We start from the raw sequence: 15,456 nt of genomic DNA, 5'->3' as shown, positions 1-15,456 counted from the left end.
TAAGCTCTAATTAGTCAACATTTATTGCTAGGTCTAAACCAGGAACGGACCCTATCCAGTATCTAATAAGTAGAGACATGCTGCTAAAACCAATCTTACATCAAAGGGGAAGATGGACAGTAAGGCGGAGACAAGAACCCTACCGCATATTTAGTTATTTTTTTCCAACAAGTGGAACAGAGAAAATATTCTTTGACTTTTTTAGAGGGCAGTCACCATTGCAGTGAATATGAACTACAAATACAAACTAATATTTTAATCTATTTTTAGGGAAACAAAATAGGTTGCCACACATAAATATTAACAAACGAAACATGAAGAAAGGGAGCTGAATAGACACACAATGGTGCACTCTACCTATTGTGTCCTCACCTTAGTAAGTAAGTCACTACTAGAGCTGAGCCACTTCAGCAGTACCTAATCCTGCCAAAGTTAAAATAGCCTCAGGCTTTCAGTGCTCACCACTCACCTGCTTTAGAAGCCCCTACCCCACCCTATCTCATTTCTGTGTCCCAGGCTGACCTCCTCCTGCCTCCACTCTCAAGGGCTGAGATTATAGGCATGTGCCGGTATGATGTTCACAGGGCTGGAGGTAGGTAGAACCCATTCAACCCATTCATGCACGCTACGCAGGCATACACTAGCCACTGAGCGACATTCCCAGGCCAAGAAGTCATTCTTTTCTTCGTTTAAAAAAAAAAAAAATTATTTATTTTTATTTCATATGTGCATTGTGTGCATTGGTGTTTTACTTGTATGTATATCTGTGTGAGGGTGTCAGGTCCCCTAGAACCAGAGCTACAGAGAGATGTGAGCCACATGTGGGTGCTGGGAATTGAACCCAGGTCCTCAGAAGAGAAGTCAGTGTTCTTAACCACGGAGCTCCAGCTCCCCAAAAAGCCATTCTTGATGCGGTATGTGTTTGGACTGTTTCAGGCTTGCCCAGCGCCCACTTGCCCTCTCTTGGGCAGCAGCTCTGCAAGAGCTTGAAATAATTCGCACTCCCACTCCTGAACTGGTGCTGCTGCCACAAAAACACCAGCCACTTGGCTCTGCTAACCACCAACATGCAAATCAGTCTTTACTGCAGAGAGCTGGAAAGACAAGTTTTCCTCACCCCAAAAGGCCACTGCCCCCCATGACCGCACTTTCTCTCTCCACACCCACCCAGCTCACAGACCCAGTTATACCTGGCTGTTCTTCCTCCAGTTCCAGGCTGCCTACCAAGCCAGTGCCATTTTCCTCCACAACTGAAGTCAGCTCCTTTTCTGCTGCCTCATCAGAATGGATCCCATTGCCTACATCCTGGGAAGGTGCAAAGGTCTGGATACTAGATCCCAACATTGGAGAAGTCTGTGGGGAGGTGAAAAAACTTGGAGGTCCATTGGGCATCACCTCAAAATTCTGGTCAGGAAAGGAATCATATAGCTCCTGTGAATCGAAGTTAAGCCCCATGGGACTCTGGGTACCATTGGCCCAGAACTCTTGGCTCCCAGCTCGAAGATTAGTGTTGTGACTTGGGGATGAAGGTTGTCGGCTGCCCCCAAGGATACCGTTGAGTGGGTATTGTCCCCCAGGGAACTGAGAAAGAAGGGGTGGGTCCTTGAGGTTGTTGCTGGGATTGGCAGGTGGGTACTGTGAGTAGTTCCAAAGACAGTCGTAGGCCACGTTAGGGTGCTGGAGGTGTGAGGTGCTGGAGGAGTGGGGAGCAGAGTTCAAAATCCCTGAAGTAGTAGTGTGAGATACAGTAGATAAGCCATTAACATTCACATCCCCATTCAAACCTGGAAGAAAAAATAGAAAAGAGTCAGCTATGAATATATATGCAATAACGCTATGAAATAAACCTCAAAAACAGTGAAGGGACTCCTCTGTTAACTTCAGCTTTTGGGTCTCAAGGGAACACTAAACCTGGATGTTCCCGTGTCTAAGCTTAGCACTGCTGCTGAGACAGATAAGTAAGGGGCTAGGAAGTGGCCTAGGTATGCCACAGGAGCTAGTGGCAGCCATGGATACTGCTGCTGCAAGCTTTCTACTACATGGAGCTGCACAATGACTTTCCCGCCCTATTCCTTATGGGAATTCTTGGGGGGGGGGGGTTATGACTGAATTTTCCAATTCCCAATACCCTCTTTCCTTAGTGCCTATTTGGCCCTACAGTGGCACCAGAAGCGACAGCCTCCACCTCACTGGCACATGCAGATCCAGCACTTTGTGCTGGGCTAAGAATAGAATTTGCAGTCACCACAGTGATAAAATTCCAGCTCAGAAGGCTGGGTTTAGCCCCTCCCCATAGCCCCAGGAGGGTAATATGGAGTAGGTAAAAATCTTTGCATGACCAGTGCTGCAAAATACAGCTCTGAAAATAGCCATCTTTGAGTTTGCATCAGACAACAATTATCGGGACCAAGATACTAAAGAAACTTCAAGCAGGTGTCTGTGTATGGGGGGAATACTACAGCAGGTGGGTGGGTATGTATGTGTGGGAAAGTCCAGTGAAATAACAGGGCTTGCATTCATCTGCAAGTGCCCTATATAAGAAAGAAGAGAAAGTAAGTACAAGTCAGAATTTTTCTACTGCAAGGAAGGAAAAAGCACATGAAATTCTACTTCTATGAAAATTTAGAAAGGAAACTGATAGACTGAAGCAGGACTGCCACATGGTGTTCAAGGTCATCCTTGGCTAGAGCAAGTCACTACCCCAGAAGAAAAAAGGAAAAGGAAATCACCTCCACAGCAGCACTTCCAGAGAATGAAAAGCTTTCTAAGGAAGCACTGCGCCCCTCACCTTCTATGCATAGCACTTCTACGGCAGGCCTTCCCTGCTGCACAAGTTAGAGTGTATTTATCATAACCTTCGCCCACCTCCCTCACCCCTAGTCCAAACCAACTTCCCAATCCTTAAGACAGCTCCCAGAGAGCTTTACGTGCCACAGGTTCACCTCCTCATTATTAACAACAGCAGCTACCTCCTTCTCTGTTCCCAGTAGCCAGGGAACAGGACTGACAAAGAGCAGGCTAAGATGAAAAAGCTTCTATGTTTTTTCTAATCTTCTAGAAATCCAAAGTCAAGACAAAAAAAGCAGCTTCCATTAAGCCCCTATAACTTGTTCTCAGAAGTCTGATTTCTCCCTAGCAATTAGTAAGTTCTACGGATTTATTTCCTCTGTCACTACCTGCCAGGAAAGAGTTGTTGTGGGGTAGCTAGCCAAAAGTAGATCTCAATCTCTGATCTAAAGAAATGATGCCATTCCCTCCCCAGGTCTTAAGGCCTCCACACTCACTTTTCCCTTGCTGGGGGAAGTTCATGGGAGACCCGTTAGTGTAGAGGCCCTCCCCTGATGAAGGAGAGGGTTTCAGTCCTGAGGCAGCTGGTGCAGGGGGAAGGCCAGTAAAGTTAAAATGGTCGTTCGCTTCCATTTCTGCAAGAGAGAGAAAAGAAAAAAATACTCATGGTTAAGTGAGGTTATATCACCGAGGAAGTGCCCCTTGCCATCCCTTTACTAGCCCTTCAATTTGGGGGTGCTGTGAGAAGGTGCATGTGGAAAAGGAGAAGAAAATACGGCCTTAACGGGGTCAAAGACCCAACTGTTAAGTCAAACACAGTACCACACCTATAAACTCAGCACACAGCAAACTGGGGCAAAGGATCACAGGTTTAAGGCAAGCTTTTACACACGGTCTAAAAGCAAGTTGTTAAGATAGGCAGAGAGATAATGTTAACTATCAGTGATAGAGAAAAATAAGTTAGTGTGAAAAAAACAATAAGCCTGGAAGTGCCTAACCTTATATAAAGTTCTACCCGCTTAATTGCTGGCCCAGGATATAGTCTTCTTAGACATTAGCTCTTTAGTTTAACATTAGGGTTAGGATTTGTGCATTTTTTTAAGATTTAATTTTTTAATGTGTTTGTATGTTTTACCTGCATGTATGTCTGCATACATATATGCGGTGCCCACAGAGGCCAGAAGAGTGGATTGATCCCCTGGGACCAGAGTTAGCAGACACTGTTGGCTGCCATATGAGCACTAAGAGTGATGCCCAAGTCTTCCAGATGAGCAGCCAATGCCTATTAGCACTGAACCATCTCTCATGAAACAGCCCCACATGATATTCTTTATCCTTTTGTTTTCACCCTGACCATGGGTCCACAAAAGTTGTCAAAGCCATCTTTTTGGCAGAAAGCTATGGATGCAAGGTTGTTGGGGAACACTATTTTAAGGTGTGTGACTTTTGTTTATCTCTGTAAAGGTGTGACTCTTTGCCTGTCTAATAAAGAGCTGATGGCCAACTGTGAGGCAGTGGCAAAGATAGGCAGGGCTGGCAAGCAGAGAGTATAAATAGAAGGGTAAATCTGGGAGGAGAGAGAATGAGGAGCAACAAGAGAACAGGGGTGAAGACTTCAGGGGCCAGCGACCCACCCACCCACCCAGCCACGGAGTAAGAGTGAAAATAAGATACACAGAAGAAAAGAAAAAAAAAATCCCAGAGGTAAAGATAAACAGGATAATTTAAGAAAAGCTGGCTAGAAACAAGCCAAGCTAAGGTCTGGCATTTATAACTAAGAATAAGCTGTGTGAATTTATTTGGGAGCCAGGTGGTAGGCCCCTCAAAAAGCCAAAGAGGAAGAACAAAACAACACCAAGCTGGGCAGTGGTGGCCTTTAATCCTAGCACTTTGAAGGCAGAGGCAGGCAGATCTCTGAGTTCGAGGCTAGTCTGGTCTACAAGAGTTAGTTTCAGGACAGGCCCCAAAGCTACAGAGAAACCCTGACTCCAGGGAAAAAAACAAAAACAAAAACACACAACACACAACACACAGTGTTAGCAAGAAATGTATACTTGATGTATATCCTGTTTCATTACTATTCTGTTTTGACAGAATCTCTTTATGTAGTCCACGTAGGCCTTGTACTCTGAATCCTTCTCCCTGAGACTTCCAAGTACTGGGATAACAGTGTCCATTGTTTTCCTTCTATAGCCCCAGACATAAAAACACTGTAACAGCCCGGGTAGTGATGGTGCGCACCTTTAATTCTTGCACTCGGGAAGCAGAGGCAGGAAAATTTCGGTGAGTTTGAGCCCAGCCTGGTCTACAGAGCGAGTTCCAGGACAGGCTCCAAAGTTACGAAAAACCCTGTCTTGAAAAACAAAAACAGGGGCTGGAGAGATGGCTCAGAGGTTAAGAGCACTGACTGCTCTTCCAGAGGTCCTGAGTTCAATTCCCAGCAACCACATGGTGGCTCACAGCCATCTGTAATGAGATCTGGTGCCCTCTTCTGGCATTGCAAGCATACATGGAAGGAATGTTGTATACATAATAAATAAATAAGTCTTAAAAAAAAGAAAAAGAAAAACAAACAAAAAAACCTCTAATGTAATATAATGGTTTGAAATATATACATTAGCTAGGTGTTGGTGGCCCACGCCTTTAATCTCAGCACTTGGGAGGCAGAGACAGGCAGATCTTAGTGAGTTCAGGACCAATGTGGTCTACAAAGTGAGTTCCAGGACAGCTAGAGCTGTTACACAGAGAAACAAAACAAATGAAAAAGAAATACATACATTACACATATGTGAAATTATAAAAAGTTTACTGGCTCACTGAGGTACAGTATGGCTAAAAGCCTCAATATCTATTGAATATAACATGATATATTACTAGAAATAGTGAGAAATGAATGCCTTGATCAAAATAAACTTAACTCTGATTGAGAGCATCCAGGAGGAACAAAATCAGAAACAAAAATTATTGGAAAAGTCTGATCTGCTATTTGTGATGTACTAGTGATTATTAACCTAATATGTGAGACTCTTATTTTTATACAAAAAAAGAAAAGTTCTTGGATTATGTTAACAGCTTTTGGAGGGCATAATAATTCAAAATGAAAGCTTTCTTTTTTTTCCCTATTTTTGTTGAGACATCACACAAGCGAAGTTAAAATGGTCACAGCCTTGGCTGGCATCAACTCAGAGACCTGCCTATCTCTACTTCTAAAGTGCTAGGATTAAAAGCATTGGCCACCACACCAAGAAGTCAGAAAGCTATCTATATTAAGTTCCTAAACTGAGGAAATAACCAACCTAGGTAATATTTTAATTATATTTTTTTTATTTTTTTTATATTTATTTATTTATTATGTATACAATATTCTGTCTGTGTGTATGCCCGAAGGCCAGAAGAGGGCGCCAGACCTCTTTACAGATGGTTGTGAGCCACCATGTGGTTGCTGGGAATTGAACTCAGGACCTTTGGAAGAGCAGGCAATGCTCTTAACCACTGAGCCATCTCTCCAGCCCCCCTTAATTATATTTTTTAAAGGATAAATAAGTTGGTTATGAAAACATGATCACTGGTCAACATATACCTGCTGTCAACATATACGTGCCTACAAAGCCCAGTATTCAAAAGGCTACAGCAAGAGGATCAAGGTTCAAGGACAGACTGGACTACACAGTAAAATCCTATTTCAAAGCAAGCAATCATGGTTTATGAATATGTTATATACTGAAAATCAGACACCACTCGGTATATGTGTCAACAGTCTACACACATACACACTAGCTGTTGCATGTTTGTAGGCACGAGCCACAGCATATACGCAGAGGTTAGAGGATAATTTGGGGAAATCAGGTCTCCTGTGGGTCCCAGAGACTTAATTCAGTCCTCAGGTCTGGCAGCAGGAAAACTTTACCTAAGACATCTCCTCAACCTCCACAACATAATTTCTTTTTAAGATTTATTTATTTATTATGTATACAACATTTCTTCCGTGTATGCTTGCATGCCAGAAGAGGGCACCAGATCTCATTATAGATGGCTGTGAGCCACCATGTGGTTGCTGGGAATTGAACTCAGGACCTCTGGAAGAGCAGTCAGTGTTCTTAACCTCTGAGCCATCTCTCCAGACCATCCACAACATAATTTTGAATATAAAATATAAATCCCATGTAGCAAACAGCATGATAATTCTAGAATTTTATAGTTCAGATATCATGATTGTCACAGTCAATTTTAACTAAAAGAAATAAAAATAAAAGCAATTTATGTTCTACTGAAGAGAGCAGTGAGGTAGGGGAGAGTTAATTAGGTTTTGCTTGCTTGCTTTTTTGTTCTTCAATTTTTTTCAGAGTTTCTCTGTGTTGCCCTGGTTGTTCTGGAACTCACTCTATAGACCAGGTTGGTCTAGAACTCAAGAGATCCACCTGCTTCTGACTCCCAAGTACTGGAATTAAAGGCGTGAGTCACTACAGCTAAACTGTTTTTTGAGACAATCTTCCAGGTAGTCTTGAGTGGCTACAACTCACAGCAATTCTCCTGCCTCAATTTTCTGAGTACTGAGATTACAGGCATATGTCACCAAGCTCAACTCAGGAGAAGTTTTTAGTATTAGTTTATCTTTCTTATAGAATGTCCCAGGTTCGTTCTAAAATTACAGTAAGGGCTAGCAAATAGCTCAGCAGGTAGAGGTGCATGCAAGCCAAGCCTGATGAACAGAGAAACAACTCTCAGACTGTTCTCTCTATACGCCTGCTGTGACACCTATCCACCAGCAGGCACAAGTGGCAGACATGAACACACACACGCATATACACACGTTAACATAAGTCGTGATCACGTCTCACTTTTGGCTAAGATCAAGTGTAAATTAAGTAGCAGACTTCAATCTGCTACACATCCATGAAAAATCCAATCAACAGAGAATAGACTGCAGTCTTCCAGATTTTCCCCATCATAGGGAAAGCCCATTCTTTAGAACACAAGTCCAAAAAACAAGCATCGTAAGATTAATAATCCTGACTAAAACACACAAAAAATAAAACTAAGTCCTTGTTTTTAGGTTGGGTTTCTCCTTAAGCTTCCACAGAACAAAGAACATGCAGGGGTTCACTTTGGAAATTCTGGGAAGAAGCCAGAGGAAGCAATCCCACCTGATCTGCACTGCCCTCTCTCCTGCAATTTAGGCAGTCACACTCCGCCTGGCACGAAGTAAAACATCTTTCTTCCTGTGTCCTCTCGATTATACCCTCAAAAATGGGTCACAGTTCATTTTTATGTTTTTGTTGTTGAATCTACAAGGAAACTCTGAGGAAACAGCACATCCTACTTCATAAATGGCATACTGTTAACGGTAAGTGGACAACGCAAAGAAATCAGAGATGTTAACGGAACAAAAGCTATTTGGCCCCTGAGTCTATGTCCATACCTGCCCCAGCTGAAGGGTCACAGGAACCACAGCTATTTCATTCATTCCTAGACATGTTATGAGATCGGCATAAGAAATCAGGCTCAAATCTCAATTCTACTGCTTCCTAGCACCTTTGCCTTGGACAAATTTCTTGCTGAGCCTTCACTTAGAAAAATTTCATTATGAGCTTCTACGGTTTGAGGGTTAAGCAAGAATGAATAAACACACACACACCCCCTTGTATTAAATGTTAGGTTTTGGTGGGCAGCAGGAGGACATGCCATTAATCCTCAGGAGACAGAGGCAGGTGGAACTATGTGAGTTAAGAGGTCAACCTGGTCTACAGAGTAAGTTCCAGGACAGACTCCAAAGCTACACAAAGAAACCCAGTCTCTAACAACCCCCCAGATCCCCCAAAAGTTAGGTGCTTGCTTTGTTTGTTTGAAATAGGATCTAGCTATGTAGAGTCACGTGGCCAGGGATTCTGAAATCCCCCGCCTCAAACCCCCAAGGGATGGGATTAAAGGAATGTCCATAACGCCCAGCCATGTTAGCTTTCCTTTCTTCTTATTTTTTAAAGATTTATTATTATGAATACAGTGTTCTGCATGCATGTATGCCTGCACACCAGTTATAGTGATCTTTAAATTGCATATCTAAAAAACTCCTCCCCCTGCCTAAGTCATCTTCTCCCATTAGAGTTCCAAATGGCAAAGACATATTGAAGGATGCTTCTTATCTGGCCTATTCAACAAACTTCTCCGGGAACTCTGATCCAGACAAATTATAACATGTTCTGTCCAAGGTTCAGTCTCTTTCAAAAATGTCCTTTCTTTAACACCCATTTCAAACCAGAATTCCAAGCGAGGGAGAGGGAAGGTGATGAAATTTTATACTAAGGTAGGAAGGCGCTACTCAAAGAAAATCGCGGGGGCTGGAGAGATGGCTCAGTGGTTAAGAGCATTGCCTGCTCTTCCAAAGGTCCTGAGTTCAATTCCCAGCAACCACATGGTGGCTCACAACCATCTGTAAAGAGGTCTGGCACCCTCTTCTGGCCTTCAGGCATACAGACAGAATATTGTATACATAATAAATAAATAAATAAATAAAAAAGAAAATCGCAATGTCCAGACACCTGGATGTTAAGTTCCACCAATACGTTTCCAGGATTTAATTTAATACTAAGTAGAGAATAGAACCAAATGAAGCATTTTTTTTTTTTTGGTGAAGCATTTGTTAAATACATGTGGCTTAGGGTTTTTGTTATTGCCATGATGAACTTAGTGCAAGCTTGTTTCTGTTTTCAGAGACTTAAATTTAGTTTTTCACTTTCTTTTTTTTTTTTTTTCTGAGGTTAAGAATGGTTTTGAACTACTGTTTTAGGTGCTGGGAATGGAACCCAGGTCTTCTACATGTGAGTGCAGGTGCCTGAAGAGGCCAAGAGGTGTTGGATCCATCCCCTGGAGCCAGAGTTGCAGGTTGCTGTGAGCAGTCTGAGGTGGGTGCTGGAAACTGAACTCAGGTCCTCTACAAGAGCAGCATGCATGCAATCTCCCCAGTCCCTTCTCCCTTTTTTAAAAAAAATTAGTTTTTTAAAATAGGGTCTCACTATGTAGCCTTGGCTAGAGTGGAACTCACTATGACTAGCCTCAGAGATCTGCATTTAATCTGCTAGGATTAAAGGCATGCACCACCATATCCGGCCCCCATTTTTTTTAATGTATGTATATGTTTATCTGTGTCCATATACATGTGGATCAGATGACAACTTCAGAAACACCACCCATCTCCTTTGGGTCCCTTAATGGCCTGACGTATATCAATCAGGCTAACTAGTCAGCCAGCGAGCCCTAGGAATCTTCCAGTTTCTGCCTCTCTAGTACTAGGATTACAATCATGCAACACCAAGCCTGCCTGACATTTTTACTTGGTTTCTAGGGATCAATCTCAAGTCCTCAGCCAGGCATGGTAGACGAGGTTTTCCATCCCATTACACAGTCAAAGCAGAGGCAGGTGGAGCTCTATGAATTGAAGGTCAGTCTGTTCTATGTTTCATAGAGTTCCAAGCCAGTCAGGGTTACAACAGTGAGATCTTGTATATATATATAAAATTCCTAGAAAGGAAAGGCCCCAATCTCTTGACTTCTTTCCTATAGTGCTGTGGTACAGACTAACTCCAGTCTAGTGCACACGAGGCAAGCTATACCATCCTTAGCAGACTTTTGACTAGCTATCCCTTGCAAAAATAAGGCAAAGGATTAGAGAAGTACTGACAATATTAAAAAGTCAATAAACAGTTGGGTTGTGGTGGCTCACTTGGGAGGCTGAGGCAAGCCGATCTCTGTGAGTTCGAGGCCAGCGTGGTCTACAAGAGCTAGTTCCAGGACAGACTCCAAAGCTACAGAGAAACCCTGTCTAGGGGGGAAAAAAAAAAAATCAATAAACTTAGTTCTAAATTTAATGTTAGACTTACACACTCCAAGAACAAGAGTAGTTCTTAAAGATCCTTTAAAATAAGGCTGAGGATGTTAGCTCCATTGGTAGAGTAACTGCCTAGCATGCACAAAGCCCTGGAATCCTATTCCTAATACCCAGACTGGCATGGGTGTACACACCTATAATCTCAGCACTTAGTGAGTAGAGGCAAGAAATTCAAAAGTTCAAGGTCATCTGTGGATATATTCTAAACCAGTAAGAACAATTTTTTATATGAACTAAATATCATATTGTAACCTGGTTTTCTGCCAGAGTTCTTACTTCATTGTCAAGAAACAGTTTCATGTAGTTTCCTAGTACAATATACTTCCCTACTATACACCAAGTCCTGCATCACAAGATAACGTGAGGAGAGGAGGCTGGAGAGATGGCTTAGCAGTTAAGAGTGCTGTTTCACTTGTAGAAGGCTCAAGTTCAGTTCCCAGGATCTGTGCAGTTCCCAACCACCTGTAACTCTATTTCCCAGGGACCCAGTGCCTTCTGGCCTCCACAGGCACTCGTACCCATGTGCACATACCCACAAACATGTTAAAAATGAAACAAATCTTTTCTAGAAAAGAATCTTGAGGTGCTGGAGATATCACTCAGAAGCTAAAGAGCACCTGCTTCTCTTCTAGAGGACTCAGGTTAATTTCAAGCACCCATCAGCAATTACAGTTCCAGGGAACCAGGCACAAATATAGCACACACACAAAAGTGCAATCAATACATGCATATAGATTTTAAAAAAATGATCTTGATCCCCAGGATTCAAGAAAAGAAAAATACATCTGGAATTGGATCTGGTTGTGTATCCTGTAATCTTAGCTAAATACAGAAGAATAAAGTGGAAGGATCCCAAATTCAAGCACTGCCTTTTGGGCTAAAGGAGTTCAAAGCCAGCCAGAGCTGGGTGTAGTGGTGAACATGCCTTCAATCCCAGCACTCAACCAGAGCAGAGGCACGTGGAGCTCTGTGAGTTGGAAGTCAGTCTGGTGAGAGCCTGCCTCAGAAAAACAAAACAAAACAAAACACTTTGCAGGGCTATCACCCCAGGCCAAGATACAATATTCTAAGTGAGCAAGGGCTCTCTTGACTTCCCCTTTCCTACAGAGTTGAAGACTGAACTCAAGGCCTTGTACACCTGAGGCAAGCTAAACCATCCTTAACAGAGGCAGGGGCAAACTGATCTGAGTTCAAGGCTACCCTGGTCTACATTGAGATATTCCGGACAATCACGGCAATACAGAGAGGCCCTGTTTCACTAATAAAATAAAATAAAAGCAAAGCTGGCCTGAGCTATATGAGATCCTATTGCAAAATTAAGAAAAAAGGGGAAAGAAAAAGGAAAAACCCAGAAAATCCCTCTGTGTTCTAAAATAAAACTCACATTCCTGTCTCTTTACACACAACACACAAGATCAAACCCTCCATCAATTAATAACTTTTACATTACTCTATAGTAGGCTAGAACAGCTTGGCTTAATTTCTTCAAATGTGAAAAAAAATCATCAGGAAGACAGACAGGCACACCTGATTCCATAATGCTGAGGTTTCCAAATGAACCTCTAGGAATCTTCTAGACTTCTGAGAAGGTAAGGTCAGTCCATCTAATTCTCTTCACATTACCTGTTTTTCTTTTTAGAAAGAGACTTACAAAATAGAACACAGGCTGGGTGGTGGTGGTGCAAACCTTTTAAACCCAGAGCAGCGCTCAGGGAACAGAGGCAGGCGGTTCTTTGAGTCTGAGGCCAGCCTGGTCTGTATAATTCCCAAGACAGTCAGGGCTACCTTGTCTCTGAAAAACAAAAAACAAGCCGGGTGGTGGTGGTGGTGCAGGCCTTTAAACCCAGCACTCAGGGAGGTACAGGCCGGTGAACTCAGTGAGTTCAAGGCCAACTCTGGTCAGCAAAGCTAGTTCCAGAAGAGAGAAACCCTGTCTCAAAAAACCAAAACAAAGAAACAAACTAGAAGCCTGTGGGATAGGGTGGTGGTACACGCCTTTAATCCCAGTACTGAGGTAGAGGTGGTCAGAACGTTCTGAGTTCAAGGCCAATCAATGATATACCAGAGTTCTTAAAAGTCCAAAACTAGCCAAGCAGTGGTGGCACAGGCCTTCAATCCCAGCACTTGGGAAGCAGAGGAGGTGGATCTCTGAGTTTGAGACCAGCCTGGTCTACCGTGTCAGTTCCAGGATGGGCTAGGGCTACACACTAACACCTTGTCTTCAAAAACCAAAAATCAAAGGGGGGGAAAAAAAGAAAAAAGAAAACCCAAGGGCTGGAGAGATGGCTCAGCGGTTAGAGCACTGCCTGCTCTTCCAAAGGTCCTGAGTTCAATTCCCAGCAACCACATGGTGGCTCACAACCATCTGTAATGAGGTCTGGTGCCCTCTTCTGGCCTGCAGGCATACAAGCAGACAGAATACTGTATAAATAAATAATAAATAAATAAAAAAAGAAAAAAGAAAACCCAAAAAGAAGCAAGCAAAAATGGTGTCTTAGGCATATAGCCCGATGTTTCTAAAGGTCTGGTTTTCACACACACACACACACACACCCTCCCCCAGTAAACAAAAACAAAAAGAAAGGTAAGAAGGGAATGAGCAGAAAACTACTCCCTCACCCCGTCAAGAAAAAAAGTGACCAGTGAATATTAAGAAATCTACTTCTCTGCAGATTTCTTGCCAAATGTGAAGGTATATACTATCACCATTCCAGCACTTGGCAAAGGGCAGTCTTAGGTTACATAGGGAGAGCCATCTTACAACAAAGAGAAAAGAAAGGGAGGAGAGTGAATTTACTTCAGATAGGAAAATGAATCTGTTTTACAAGAAGGCCACCAGAGTTTTAACTATGAAGTCACTTTGAGTTGGGGTGGGAGGGTGGCTGTGGACCTTATGGTTCAAGAGTCCTCTTACTATACTAACTCTTTGTTTTTCCAGGCAGGGTTTCTCTGTGTAGCCCTGGAACTCACCAGGCTGGCCTCACACTCAGAGATCCGCCTGCCTCTGCAAGTGCTGGGATTAAAGATGTACGCCATGACGACCTGGCGTTACTACTAAACTCTTATTTCCAGGCCTCTTTCCTCTTTTTACCCCAACAAGAAAAACCAATTTACTATTCAGCCAGATCCCAATTTAAGTAAGTAAGTAAGGCTGAAAACAGGAGAAGTTAAAAATCAATGTGGTGGAGCTGGTGAGGAGGCTCAGTGGTTAAAGTATTTGCTACCAAACCCCACAGCCCACATGGTAGGATAGCTGTCTTCTGAGCTGCACCCACACCTGTGGCAAACACAACTACACCAAATAAAACTAAAATGGTAATTAAGTATAGATGCCTGAGACCTTGAGTTAAATCCCCCAGCACACAAGACAGCTGGTATCATCTAGATGCCTGATGCCACCCAGATCAACAGACAAGTCAAAGGGACCCACCAGTCAGAGACAACAGACACCACATTTGTTTTCATCAGTACCCAGATTATCAGCACCTAGGGAAAACAATGAGGACACCACTTCACAAAAATCACATAGGCCTGCTCCTATCTTAGAGCTTTAATCTATGGATTTATATGCAGCTGGCAAGTTTCTGATTAAAAAAAACATGATTTCAATGACAGGTGCGTGTAGTTTTCAGGGCAATTCAAATGATCTCAAATGATCTTATTTCAATTCTGAAGATTTAAACTCTTGTTTCTAACGAAACCCAAATGGCAACAAAATGGGATTTAGCCAGACATGGGGCACACACCGAATTCCAGCATTTGGGAGAGAGAGGCAGTCACATCTCTGTAAATTCTAATTACAGATGAGACTAATGAGACACTGTCTTATGGTTGTGGTGGGGGTGGTGTGGTGAGGGTGAAAAAGAAACACAAACAAACAAAAAACCCCAAAAATGGTTAAGCCCAACACTTGAAAGGCAGAAAAGGCAGAAGGATTTTGCAAGTTCAAAGACATCTTAAATTTCAAATAGTCCTAAGCCTGGCACAAAAAAATAAGTTTCTGTGGTATAATGGTACACACTTTAATCCCAGCACTTTGGAGGCAGAGGCAGGCGGATCCGAGTTCAAAACCAGCCTGATCTGTAGAATGAGTTCTAGGACAGCCAGATGACACAGAGAAACCCTGTCTTGAAAAACAAAACAAGAAACAAAATAAAAAATACATTATTTTGAGCCAGGTATGATGGCACAGGCCTTTACTCCCAGTACTTAGGAAGCAGGGGCAGGCGGACCTCTGTGAGTCTGAGGCCAGCCTGGTCTACAGCGCTAGTTCCAGGACAGAGGGACAGAGAGACAGAGAAAGAGAACACTGGCAATGGACACAAGTTCAGGTACTAGCACTAACAAGACAGCTCAACCATCTTGTAACCCCAGTTCCAGGGGGTCCAAAGCTCTCTTCAGGTGTCTATGGGCACCAGGCACACTTGTGATGCACAAATACATACACGCAGGCAAAATACTCATACACATAAAGTAGAACAATTAAAAACAAAGTTTTTTTTTAAGGGAAAAGAAAATGTGGGCACAGGAACAACTCTACACAAGAGGAAAAAAATTCCCACAAGAAATGTTTTTTAACAGACTAAAGAGTTAAATCATGATAGCAAATTCCCCTATTAGTTCTGTAGAAGGTAAAACTTCCAGGAACCCAAGTCAATGAAGAGATTTCCCTGCAGGACTAGGCTAGACACGTCACCAAGGAACAGGCTTACAGCTCTCATGTATAATCAGTTCCCATCCCTATATACAAATCATAAAACATACACCTTCCTCATGTCCTCCCTTCC

The 15,456-nt window shown here is 42.8% G+C and overlaps 1 protein-coding gene across 6 annotated transcripts in view; it reads right to left on the bottom strand.

The window, feature by feature from the left end:
• Baz2a (bromodomain adjacent to zinc finger domain 2A) overlaps nt 1-15,456 on the bottom strand; it is a 40,955-nt gene that overhangs the window by 18,828 nt on the left and 6,671 nt on the right. For all 6 annotated transcript variants that reach the window (XM_041664402.1, XM_041664394.1, XM_041664431.1 and 3 more), the window contains 2 exons: nt 3,285-3,422; nt 1,191-1,784 (listed from right to left, as the gene is read on the bottom strand). In XM_041664402.1, the coding sequence (XP_041520336.1) occupies nt 1,191-1,784; nt 3,285-3,422 (732 nt within the window). The remainder of the gene's footprint in view (nt 1-1,190; nt 1,785-3,284; nt 3,423-15,456) is intronic.

Source organism: Microtus oregoni, unplaced genomic scaffold, assembly GCF_018167655.1.
Source record: "Microtus oregoni isolate MIOR12 unplaced genomic scaffold, Mior012 000001F_ref0000356, whole genome shotgun sequence".
Taxonomy (NCBI): domain Eukaryota; kingdom Metazoa; phylum Chordata; class Mammalia; order Rodentia; family Cricetidae; genus Microtus; species Microtus oregoni.
Note: the sequence above shows the minus strand (reverse complement) of the source record. Positions and strands in the feature narration are given on the sequence as shown.